Source organism: Crocodylus porosus, unplaced genomic scaffold (assembly GCF_001723895.1).
Source record: "Crocodylus porosus isolate Cpor-Errol unplaced genomic scaffold, CroPor_comp1, whole genome shotgun sequence".
In the NCBI taxonomy this organism is placed as follows: domain Eukaryota; kingdom Metazoa; phylum Chordata; order Crocodylia; family Crocodylidae; genus Crocodylus; species Crocodylus porosus.
In genome coordinates, this window is record NW_017728931.1 from 52,013,414 (window position 1) to 52,026,048 (window position 12,635).

Consider the following 12,635-nt stretch of genomic DNA (forward strand, 5'->3'; position numbering starts at 1 on the left):
GCGTGTGTGTGTGTGTGTGTGTGTGTGTGTGTGTGTGTGTGTGTGTGTGTGTGTGTAATAAAGGAAGAACAGAAAGAGTGTGTGTGTGTAGTGAGGGAAGCAGGGTGTGTGTGTGTATGTAGGGAGCGTGTATGTGTGTAGTGAGGGAGGCAGAGAGTGCATGTGTTCAGTGAGAGGGAGGGAAAGAAAGAGTATGTCTGTATGTGTGTTTGTAGGGCGAGTCCCAGAAGCACACCCAATCATATACATGCACCCATATCTCCCTTGCACTTCCATACACACAGACCTGCACCTGCCACACACCCCAGCAACCCTCCCCCATACATATCCCACACATACCCCATACCCACCCACACCCCATATATCCACACACACCTACATGCTCCTTCACCCCACACCCACCCCCCACATCTATCCACCCTCCTCCACATACCCACACACCCACAGCCCTCACAAATCTATACCCACCCCCCCACAGTATACAAGAGTAAGACTTCATTTTAAGCTGTTGTCCAATCATCTCTGTGTACACTACACAAACGCATGTAAATCAGGACAAAAATATTTTTTGAAATCAAATTAATGAATGTTGTAAATGTTCACTTTTTTTAATAAAATTTGGTATTTTTCTGGTTTTGAGATGGCACAACCCTTTACTGAAAGGAGTATTTCCAGGGGCAAGAGGAGGGACTTCTGATGGCAAAGGGCAGGGGTTAGGGGCGGGACTTCTGGTCCCAAGATGTTGACTAGGGGCAGGGCACCTGTGAAGGGGTCGGGCTACCCATGGGGCTCTTGACAGCTTGCTAAAACTTCCTAAGCAGCCCTCCACCCAAAGTAATTGCCTGCCCCTGTTCTAGTACAATATGGATTAATAGCTACAAACCTATTGTTCATATATGCAATCCCCCTTCCATACTTGAGCAAATATGCTATTCTGATCCTATCAGTCCAGCTGGAATCCTTCCTCTGCTTTATCTCTGAAGTTCACTCTTCCCCCTCATTCCATTCAAGGTTTGGCCCCACTCAAGCCATTCCTACAACCTGGCTTACAATTGTCTGCCCCCACCTGCCTGAGCTTTTTCCATGCCCACCTCCTAGATGCCAGATTTTGTATCTTTCTCATCTACCAACTTCCTTTACACTACTTTTCATACCTACAACTCCTTTCCTGCTCTGTGTGAGCCAAATGACTGCTCCCTTCACTGCTCCTCTGCAAAGCTCCTCCGTTTTAGTGTACCAAAGAGATGCATTATCAAAACAGCTAAATAGTTTTATTTAAGGGAAAATTTCTCAGATACCCATCACCTTGTACGTCAGTACAGATAACACTGCTTTGACATCAGTCTATTATTTGATCACTGGGAGCAAGAAATGGGAATTTAACCATGTACTCATAAACAAGTAGCCATATTTTCAAAAGAGCTGATCCCCTACCAGTTGCTGCTGATCTCAGCAGAAGATACTAGCTGGCAGTAGCATAACTAAGGTGGGGAAACCAAAGCAGCAGCCCTAGATGCAACTTAGGGGTGTGTGGGAGGGGGATAAAAAGTAACAGCTACCACCACAGCTGCACAATTACAATGACAACTGTTAATCATTTAATAGACAAGGAGACAAGAGAACTTAGAGAAGCTCTGCAGGAACAGAAGATACAGAAGGATAGAGAGATGCAAAATAGATCCTCTCAGGTCTCACGTTTCAGGTTCTAGAACATCCCCTTTCTTTGTTGCATGCCTTTGTGAACAAGGTGCTTTTTACCTTCCATGGCTGAATGGAAGGCTGATGTGTCTTCGCTAGACTGCCGGGAGTCTTGAAAGAAGCAAAGGGGAAGGAGGTGACTGTAGGAAAAAAAAGAAACAATGTTTTTCAGTCTTGAACCTATAACCAATCTAAGTACAGAGAACCCCCACACTTTCCCCAATAAGGCTCTACGTAACTGAGGATTCAGTGCTTCAGCCATATAAGATTTTGGTTACTGGCCCCTACATTTACTACATTTGTAGGTCCTTACAGGATGATACAGATTTTCTCCATCCCTACTAAATACAACCCTCTTGCAGACCTACTTATGTCTTGATCACAGAAGGAAACTTCCCTTTCAAATAGTTATAGCCACTTTTAAGCCAGGACTACTTGACTAGATTTCTTGACTTGACTAGAGTGGGTACTGATCAGTAATATGAACTGGTCTCCGATATTATTCCTCCAGAAGAAAAACAAAAAACAAAAACACCACCAGACATGGCCACTGCAACCCTCCCATTCTGTCTGTATATAGCACAAGAGACTAGGACAGGCAAGTCTTTTGCGTGCCAGGGAACAGCATTAACCCCAACCTAGCTCAGGTCATCTCATCTCTGATTATTCAAAAGTGATTTAGCCCAGATGCCCTGGTAGTAATTAAGGAACACTAGACTGAAAGGGATCTCCTGGGTTGTCAAGTCCAGTCTCCTGCTATTATAGACACCATGTCATAAAATCTCTTCCATATTTATCAGTTCTCCCTCTGGCAAGCAGCAGCTCACAGGCATGACAGCCTGATAAAATGGTGACAGAGAGCTAAGGCTGTGGTTCATGCTGTGCCTTTTCTTAGCTAAACAGTAGAGCTGTTATTGGTCCTGACCCCAGCGCTCTTTCCTGCCCAAGGCAGGGGATCAGACTCGATGACCTACTGAGGTCTCTTCCAGCCTACTGAGGTCCCTTCTGAACCTAGCATCTATGAATCTATGAATAAATGCAAGGCATTTCCTATAGAACAGAAGCTGCCTGGTTTGGGGCACCAAACCTTTGTTGAGCTCAACAGAGACCTGACAGAAGCCTTTTGTATCAGGACTCTTACCACTCTGTTTCCTTTTTGTTGGCAGCAGATCTTCTCTCCTGAATCTTTCTGGTTCCAGCTGGGAGTAGTCCCAGCTTGTGTAGGTCCCTGGGACAGGCAATGTTCCTAAATGGGAGAAGGTGGGGGGAGAGGTATATGAAGAAGAGAGGAAATGAAGGAGAAAGAAATGGAAGAGGAGAGAAATGGAAAAGAAATAACAACAATAAGACAGTAATAATAATAGCAGCCCTAAACATGTAACGTATGTGCCATCTTTCATATTCTGTGTGCGCCATAAACACGAATCCTTGCAACAGCCTAGAAGAGTACGGGAAGGACTGCATCCTCTACACTAGATAGATAGCATGGGAACCTAGGGTGAGGACAGACTCACAGTTCAGGAGCTGTTTGCTTCCAACCCTCTGTTCAGAGCATGACCAACAATTTAGTGTTTGTTTTGTCTCTTAAGAAGAGAGCATAAGAAAGGATCAAATAAATAGAAACAAGGAGAAACAGTAAAAGTAAGAGTCAGGCACGTAGCAGAATCAAGGAAGGATGAAAATTGGGTAAAATGAGAATGAAGGGGATAGTAAGAGCTGACTGAGGACCCAGTTTACAGGGAGTATGTATTGCTTCACAGGCTGAAAACATCCCCTGGATTTCTATCTCCTCTTATCAAAGAGGGCCTCATAGATGAACTCCAGCAAGAACACGTTCCGGTCAAGAAATGACTTGATTCACGAGGGCCTCTAAAGTGAGCAAGATCATGGAAAAAAGGTCATTTAGAAAATTCTCAGGGGCAGGCAATTGGAAACATCCCAGGGCCTAGCAATTCCTTTCTTGTCTCATGGAATTACAGAGTTTCATGGAATTACAGAGTTGAGAGGGTTAGATGCATTTTTAAAGAAGTCAGGGAAAGAAGACAGAGAAACTGGTCTGCACTTGGGCAGCAGTGATTGCTCTTTTGGGCAGGAAGCAGACTGTCTTACCTGCCATCCACTCCGACAGCACATTACAAAGCTGTGACTTGAACTCATCCGTATTGAACCAAGACCCTGGGAAGCTGGAGCAGAAGCAGGTGTACAAGGCTTGGCTCAGCAAGGAAGGGAAAGCCTAGGGATTAAGCAAAGAAAATATAGAATTCTATAGGTTTGACATGTTAGATAGGAGTCTTTAGGGATAAACTGGTGTTTCTAAGGGTATGTCTACCCCATCAACAAGGGTACCAGAGAGTATAGTCACAGCAGTACAGAGCTCAGTATTGGCTAGATGCCAGGTCGTTACTCAGATTCTTAAGACAGGTTTTGCAGCCCACACTATACTGAATGTAAACTGCATGATTACATTCTTCTCAGTACCCAAACAACCTAGTTCAAAACTACCCGACTGCTGTGAAAATATATTCCAAGGCAGTGTTTCTCAACCTTTTCCTCAGCATGATCCCATTTATGACCTCCCACTTCCAACCTGCAGCACCCTACCCCTATGGTGTCTCTTCCCACTGTGGTGCCCCTCATTCCCAACGTGTAGCCACTCACCCCCTCCCAGGTATCCCTCACTCCCAGGGCTACAGAACCAGGGGCAGGACAACAGCCCCCTGCCCACACACCCCCACAGCGCCTGAGTCCCAGCTGCTGCCCACAGGAAGTGGCAGTTGCTGTGGCCAGATCAGAGAACCTGGCAACCCCTCATTCCCTGTGGACGTCATGGCCAGAACGGAGCCTGTGTGGGGCTCCCTGCCCTGCTTCCCTCCCCCTGGAGGGCTCCACAGCCCAGCAGGCAAGACCTGGTGCAGGAGAGTGAGGAGGCTCAGTGCCCCTATTGGGCACCCCATGCCAACTGTACCATCATGGCTAGGCACCCCCTGCCTACCCAGCAGCAGTGGCAGCAGTGGCATGAAGTTGTGCTCCCTGCTACTGCCAGGCAGGCAGGGGGCACCTTGCCATGGCTGTGTGGCTGATGCAGGGTTCGTAGCAGTGACACCAAGCCTCCATGTGGAGGCCTCCAGGGAAGGGCCCAGAGCCCATGGCAGGCAGCCGGCATCCACCCCCACCCTGCACACAAATCTGGGGATCACATGCCCCCCCAAGGTTCCCCACTGGGAGTGCACACAATGGCAGGAAGCCAGCCCCCTTGCCACCCCCTGGACAAACCTCACCATTGGGGCCTCAATCTGTCCTCCCCCCACTCCCACAGACTTACCTGAAGAGAGCTGCAGGGGCTGCTCTCCATGCTTCCTGGCTGCCATATGCATGTCTGTACACATGTACGTGGTGCCCTCTGCTTGATCACCCTCCTCCCGCTCCCCCCGAGGCCCAAGCAGCCCTTGCAGGCTGGAACTCTGCCAGCCTGCAAGGGAAACCAGCCATTTCCCGCTTTTTTCTTCTTTCATGGAGAAAATTTGTGATTGTCTTGGCAACCCCAATTTTTACTGGGACAACCCCAAAAGCATTGCTACCTCAAATTTGGGAACTGCTGTCTTTAAGAGCTTAATAGGGATGTTGACCTTCTGTCCCACACAGTGAGTGTCCAAGTACCAATCCATCAAAATTAAGTAATACTAGAATATTCTTCAAACATTCACTTATCCAGAGCTGCAGAGCAAGAAAAATGGGTGGATAAAGAACATTTTGAATCAGCGGGAATTTTAAAAGGAAACAAATGTTCCCCATCTCTCTTGCTTTGAAGGTCATACCAAAACGGAAGAGGCAGAATGATTTGATGGCTATCACCAGGGAAATTCAAAATCAATGAGATAAAATTTTAAAATTAACAGGAGAAAAAGACAAATTAGAATTAAGAAAAGGAGCCAGAGGTGATGCCTAAGTAAGGTGAGTAGGAAGGGCAAAAGTAAGTTGGAGGAAGCAAGCCTCAAATGAGGCAAAGGATGGGAGCAGAGGATAACTGACAGTCTGGAAGACAAAGAGGGGCTTCCTTATTTTATTTTATTTTATTTTATTAAAAGTCAGTCACAGAACAGCAGCAAGCATGAATCACATTCGTCATCATAGGGCATTCCAGACAAGAAAAAAGTTCAAGTCCAATTGGACATTTTGAGCCCTGGAAGAATTAACTGGATTGGCCAGGATGGTCCAAGATTTTGAAGGCCAGTCCCAGCCTGCCTGTGAAATAAGTGTCCAGGGCATTAGCTGTGAAATAGAAAGCCCTAGCACACAGCAAAATTGTCCTAATAGGTTACCTTAATTAGTGGAATGGCCATTAAAAGAAGGAGTGTTAACACCAGTGAAGTAAAGAACAATGGGCCATTAATGGGCCACTGATTCATAGTTACCTGAATAGTAATACCAGTGGTGCCTCACCCCCATCTCTCCCTGCAAGGGTGAGGGGCAGGATGGGGGCAGTGTCCCAGATTTCAGGTTGTCCTCAATGGCCATCCTATCTCTAAACTTCATTATACTTACTTTAATGAGGGCCTCCTGGTGGTGGAATTTGTGACAGTCAAGTAGGAGAGAGGCATAGTTCTTTGCAATGCGATCAAATAGGCGTGCCTGAATCTCTTGGTTTGGCTACAAAAAAAGAAAGAGAGAGAGAGAGAGAGAGAGGAGAAAAAATGAATGAATAACTAGATCAGGGGTGTCCAACCTTTTTGAATGTGGGGCCGGATCATGAACTTTTTATCACCTAGTGGGCCAGCAGGAGCGGGCGCTTGTGCAGCCTGGCCAGTCCAGCCACAGCCTGGGGGCACAGGGGTCAAGGGGTGCCGCCTGACCCCGCTGTGTCCTCCCTGCCACCTGGGCAGCCTCAAGGATGCTCCCACACAGCCAGGGGCTACATGTGGGGACTCTATAAGGGGGTGTGGGATGTGCAGGCACACCTCCTGCTCCCACCCCCCTGCTCCCTCTCCCTTGGCGTAGCCTGAGCCTGAGCCCAAGCAGCAGGGGTCCCTCCCCAGGGCCAGGGACTCACCACCCCCAGTGCGATGTCTGCAGGTGCAGGGGGATGCGGGAGCGGTTCTGGCTTTCCGCCCCAACAGCCACAGCGGCAGCATCTCCCATGGGCCCGGCCACAGCATCCCTCTGTGCCGGCATCAGCGCCCCCCTGCTGCACTGCAACCTGCTCCAGACCACACAGTTGGCGGGGACTGGTTCAGGGCGGGGGCAGCATGCAAATGAGGAAGGGAGGGCAGGGCTAGGAACAGAAACCCTGCAATGTGGGAGAGGGGAGGAGCTGGCATGCAAATGAGGAAGGGAGGGGTGGGGCGAGAAAGGGACACAATGAAACGGGGCGGGGGGGAAGGAGCCGCATTGTGTTGGCAACGTCAAGCTGACACGGTTCGTGTGGGAACCTTGTCCCTTCCTCAGCCCTTTAGCAGCTGTTAGGAAGCTGCTGAGGGGCTGGGGGAGGGACAAGGGGTTCCCATCACAGCACCACAGGCCACAGAGAATGGCTTGGCAGGCCGCATGGCGGCCCACAGGCCATATGTTGGACAAGCCTGAACTAGATGGATATTTGCCTACATATCCAACCACAGCTGACATGACAGACTACCTACAAGGTGTCTCACTGGACCTGTAAGCAGTGCTAATGAGCAAAAAAAAAGATTCCTGATACAGTCTAACTTCTTTAATTTTGCTTCTCCGTGAGTTTAATGAATTGCAAGCAACAGTAAACGTTGTACCACAGGCTCTCTCAGTAACAGAAGCATAGATCTGCACTGACTCTACTGACTCCAGTCAATGGAGTTATTCCATATTTGTACTTGAGTGACTAAAAGCAAAATAATCTGGCACTGCACATGTGAAACAGCAATGGTACAATGCCTCCACTGAAATAACCCAGAAGGCAAAGGGGCCTTGTAAGAGGGTCACTCACCCAGATTCCTTATTATGGCCAGTTAGCACCATGTGTCCCAAGGTTTCCAGACCGTTTTAGGTGGGAAAAAAATTTCCCCACAATAAGAGAAAACAACAAACCAAGCAAACATGCAAACAACAAACAAATCCCAAATTTGTGGTCTTTCTTCAGACCTTGGAAGGAGTTAAACAGGCTCTGTGTTTCAACTCCAAGCCCCACTACCATGTCCTCTGTTTTCCCCTTGCTCTCTTCCCATGGAAGACCTTAACTCTCTTTGTAGCCCTACCCTCATTTACTGACCAATTACAACTGGCCCCCAGGTTTGCAGCCGGGCAGACTCTTGACTGCTAACTACCTGCTGCTGGGTTTCAGCCCTGTGCTGGCTGAACACTAAGCACCTCCTAACCACCCTAAAGGGGCAAAGATGGCAATCAGACTGTTTGTGCTCATGATTCTGGGCTTGTTCATGAACTACAAAGAGCCCAAAGGGATGCTCCAAGTTTTGGCAGCTACTCTGAAGCTATCCACAGGCAGCTCCACAATCTGGAGCTGCTCCAGAACGCCATGCTGCTCTATAGCACAGCTTCATCTCCTGCTCTGCCTCGGTACACCTCTATACTTGGACTTCCAGGGAAATTTCTATTGGGCAGTGTCCAGTTGTCTTATGCAGCCGCTGTGATAGAAAAATTATTCCTGGTGTATTTTGGGGTTTTATGAACCAAAAACACCATTTCAATGGAACAAACCTTTCTTTGTGTCATAGGGTACTGGCAGTAGTGGGCGTGGGTATTCATTACCCTAGAAGGGACAGACAGGATGTGCCACTTTGCATTACAACAGTGAAGTGTCTAAATTGTTTTCAATATTCTTCTAAGGAATCTCAATCCTTTATTCAGTGAGACAGTGTGAAACATTAGGAGGAATGCCAGCTACAACATTAGCCAGCCCTTGTCCTAGTCTTTTCCTCACCTGATACAATTGGAGAAAGAACCACCAGAAGCTATCCAGCAGAACAGCCTGGGAGAGTGGAGCTGTGAGGAACATCCGTAGCTTCTTTCGAGGAAAGCGAATCTGGCAAAAAAATGAAACTGTAAGTCCAGCAGATGGAAAAAAAGACTTTTGGGACAAGTCGCTCTGACATTCACCCACTCCACACCTTGTTTTCTCATTCTCCACTGGGGAATACTCCTTGAAGAACTGTAGCAAAACCCCCAGTTTTGATTTTTTAAATTTATTTTAAAATGCATTCCCTCCCCCTCCCCAGCCATTTCTGACTTTTTCCCTCCTTCTCTATTCCCTATAGATAATTATAAGTGCGCTAAGACATAGGATAAGCTTCAGGATTTTATTTTGGTAGCAAGTTGTATTTGTTTTGTTTTTCTCCTTCTTTATATTGTATAATTATTATGTTTATATTGATTTTTACTGTTCTATATTACTGTTTTACTGATACAATATGATTTAGGCCTACATATGTAAGTTAGCATAAAACATGTCAAGTTTCCATTTTGTTTGTGAAGTCTCCATTCTGTCCCCAAGCCCGGTTGTGTAACCCATTACTCACATCTACCCCACCTATGTAACTTGGTTCCTGAATGAATGGGAATGAATGAGGGTGCTTGAGAGACAATGGGAGTAAGTCTAAAAATAGCTCCCTGTGAATGACGGAACCATCAACACTAATACCTGGACCAATGACCCAACCCTTGGAACCACTCTCAGCATTCAAGAAACAAAAGATGAGGCAACCCACCATTGTGCCAGGCTGCACATGCTCAGTAAGAACATCTGGACCCCTCTGGAACAGGACTGACCTTACCTGGACAGGCCCGCCCCATAGGAGATCAAAGGTAGTCTGCCCCATAAAAGGGGTAGTGAAGACTGATTCCTTGGGATACCCTCTCCATCTGGACCAGCACCATGCCACACCACCTATCCACCCAGAGGCCCTGCTGGTGACCCCCCTCTGGATAACACCTACTGGACAAAAACCTCTTTCCAGCCTGGATAGGTAACTATCACCTCCCACCCCATCTTCAGCCAAGGATTTGGACTCTGTTTCTCTTCCCTACCTGGACTCCAGCCCGTCCACTGAGTCTTTCTCCTGCTGCCATTGTGAGTGCTTGCGTGTGTGTGTGTCTGCGTGTGTGTGTATGTGGACCAATAACTTCATGAGGCCGTGTAGAATGTTGTCTGTTTAATAAACTGTTATTTGGACCCCTAAGTTGGGTTTTGCTTTACTATGGTTTGGCCCTACTCCAATCTCTGCTCCTCGCCCCTCTAACTTTTGTCTCGTTTCTCCTTCTCCTGCTTCTGGCTCACTGCCACATCTAACACCTGTCCTGAACAACTCTCTGCCTCCAAACCCCCTGTTTCTTTGCCACTGTCTTATCCCCACTGCCTTTTCCTTTTCCCCTGAGCAACCAGGTTTCTGTCTCAGTTTCTTTCCTGGCTGTCTCCTCCTTGCCATCAGGCTTTTTTTTAATTTCCCTTGCACCAGTGACCTCGAGTAACCCTGGGGCCATTTAATCTTAAGTAAACCCAAGCCTCAATTCCTCAGCCAGCTTCTCTCTAGTCCACCAGTTCTAATCCTGGTTCTGGCAACTTTCACTCCCTACACTTTAACTCTCTCTCTCACCTCAACCTTCCCCCAAGTATCCCAGGTACCCCAAGCACACACATACACACTGTACCATCCCAGTTAGGAACTCACCTGTGTGTATGTATAGGTGGACTATATGTGTGTGAACTGGTGAGTGTGTGTATATATATGTATGTATATATGTGTGTATATATACATATGTGTATGTGTGTGTATATATATATATATGTATGTCATGTGTGCATGATATACGAATCAGTGATCTGTGTATGTGTACTGAGTGTGCCGGTATGGACAACTGATTTCTGTCTAACTTTTGGGGTGTATACTGTATGTGCTTAAATTGGTGATAAGAATGCATGTGCCTAGGCTGGTTTGGATATGTATGTGCCTGAGTTGGTAGTGTGTGTGTGTGTGTGTGTATGCACTTAATTGATTTGTGTTTGTATATGTGCAATTGTGTCACACCCTCCTGTCTAACAGTGCAATATTGAGATCTTGAGAGTTGGCCTGACCCCACAAGGCAACAGAACCTTTGAATCTCTTATTTGCACAGCCCTCCAAATGGTCATATTCACAAACAAATAAGAAACAAATGCTAATATTCACACAACACATATAAGTATACCTACCCATCCACAAAACCATCAGGCACATATACTCAGATGTTCACCTGTATGAATTTACACCCATGGCATGGAAACATTCTTGCCCTCTGAGAGTAAGTAGGGTACCTTTCCACTTGCTGGCTTTCTCTGGGCACACACAACTTTCTCCACTATGTCAGCCAGGTTTGTCTCATTAGGCAGTGCTGTTGGTTCATGCTCATTATACCCTGGGTATTGATACAGTTCCACCAGCTTGTCCTTTTCTGACATACTCTGTGGATAGAGAGAGCAAGAGAAGGGAAAGGAACAGTACAAACAGAAAAACAGATACTGTAATGAATCTCAGCAAATCCTCTAGTTTGGTGTTTTCTGTTTTGAGCATTAAGCTTCTGGAGTTAACTGGTCCGTGAACCTACTGCTGCAGTGCTGAATGTGTGGGTCAAGTGACCCCAACAGGGAGAGAGGGTGAGAGAGTATGCATGTGTGCGTGGGAGAAAACTGCAGCATCACCAACCCATTTTCTTCCATTGTCTCCAATGAAGTAGATTTGTTTAGGGCATGTCCACACATGTAAGCACGTGCGCGTGCAACAGCTCAAATAGAAGCAGTGCAAATTTGAGCTGGGGCTTTTTGCCTCAGTGTACATGCTTGGACATGCACTTTGGTGTGGAGCAAACTGTGCCGCTTGGGGCAAAATAACCCTGCCTGGCTCCTCCTGGATCAGCAGCCAGGGGAAGCTAGAGCCTGGGCCCAGCACCTGTGCTGTCCCCAGCAGTATAAAAGGCTGTCCTGTCCTGGCCCCATCCATACAAAAAGCTGCCCTGGCAAGCAGCTCAGGGCTACTCACTCTCCGGAGCTTCTGGGGCCCAGCCAATTGATACCTGGGGACACTACCCCTTGTGCCAGCTGGACTGCTGCAGCAGCATCCCAAATTCATTTAGAGAGAGAGAGAGAAGTTGGGTAATGCTTTATTGGTATATTTACAATGTTAAAGCAATTTGGAAACCTACCAGTGCCCCTACCATCATAAAAAAAAAAATTCTAAATATCTATATATGTTGATGTGTGCTTTTGGTTTTCTTCATATATCAGGGTGTGTGATGGGGGGATGTGGTGTTTGTAGAAAGGGGGTGAGAAGAGGTGTGGGGGAAGGCGGGTGGGTGGATTTGGATGGATGTGGGTTGGTTTGTGGGTAGGAGTGAGGCAATTGTTGGGAGCACTGTGGGTGCAGGGGATCTTGTGTTGGGGGCTGCTCAGGAGGGGTGGGTACCATGGCTCACACAGGGTGCAGGCCCTCCCCCAGCACATGGAATGCTCCCCACTGCCCAGGGTCCCAGCTGCCCCCTGGAGGGCCACAGCCCCTATACCCCCCAGGGTCCCAGCTCCACCCTGGGGGGCCCCAGTCCCCCTGCCCATGGCCCATAACTAATTTTTTACAACAGCAGAGGGGGGACCATGCGCTGAACCCAGCCTGCTCCTGCCAGCCCTGGGGCTGCTCTTGCTGGCCAGGCAAGCTGCTTTTGTGGTAGCAGGACCCAGTGCAGCATGCAGGGACTGCGTGCCAGACCCAGCCTGGTCCTGGGCCTCCTCTGCAGCCCAGCCAGGCTGGGCCCATGGTGACTGCAGGGGGAGGGGGAGAACCTGGCCCAGCCCCATGTGGCAGCTCCTGTGCGCACCTCCCGAAGCCATGCGACCTGTTCCGGTGCAAAGCCGGACTAGCAAGCCTCAGGGATCTGTGTCAGGTCCTCACCCTCCCCACAGCCCCAGGAACATCCCCCGCCCACTCTCCAAC

General features: G+C 48.0%; 1 protein-coding gene across 4 annotated transcripts in view; it reads right to left on the reverse strand.

The window, feature by feature from the left end:
- The window catches only part of FAM227A (family with sequence similarity 227 member A), a 34,538-nt gene that overhangs the window by 11,239 nt on the left and 10,664 nt on the right, over positions 1–12,635 (reverse strand). For 3 of the 4 annotated variants that reach the window (XM_019544925.1, XM_019544926.1, XM_019544928.1), the window contains 6 exons: positions 10,970–11,116; positions 8,603–8,704; positions 6,241–6,345; positions 3,808–3,931; positions 2,840–2,944; positions 1,759–1,838 (listed from right to left, as the gene is read on the reverse strand). In XM_019544925.1, coding sequence (XP_019400470.1) covers positions 1,759–1,838; positions 2,840–2,944; positions 3,808–3,931; positions 6,241–6,345; positions 8,603–8,704; positions 10,970–11,116 — 663 coding nt within the window. The remainder of the gene's footprint in view (positions 1–1,758; positions 1,839–2,839; positions 2,945–3,807; positions 3,932–6,240; positions 6,346–8,602; positions 8,705–10,969; positions 11,117–12,635) is intronic. The other variant, XM_019544927.1, reaches the window with a different exon arrangement.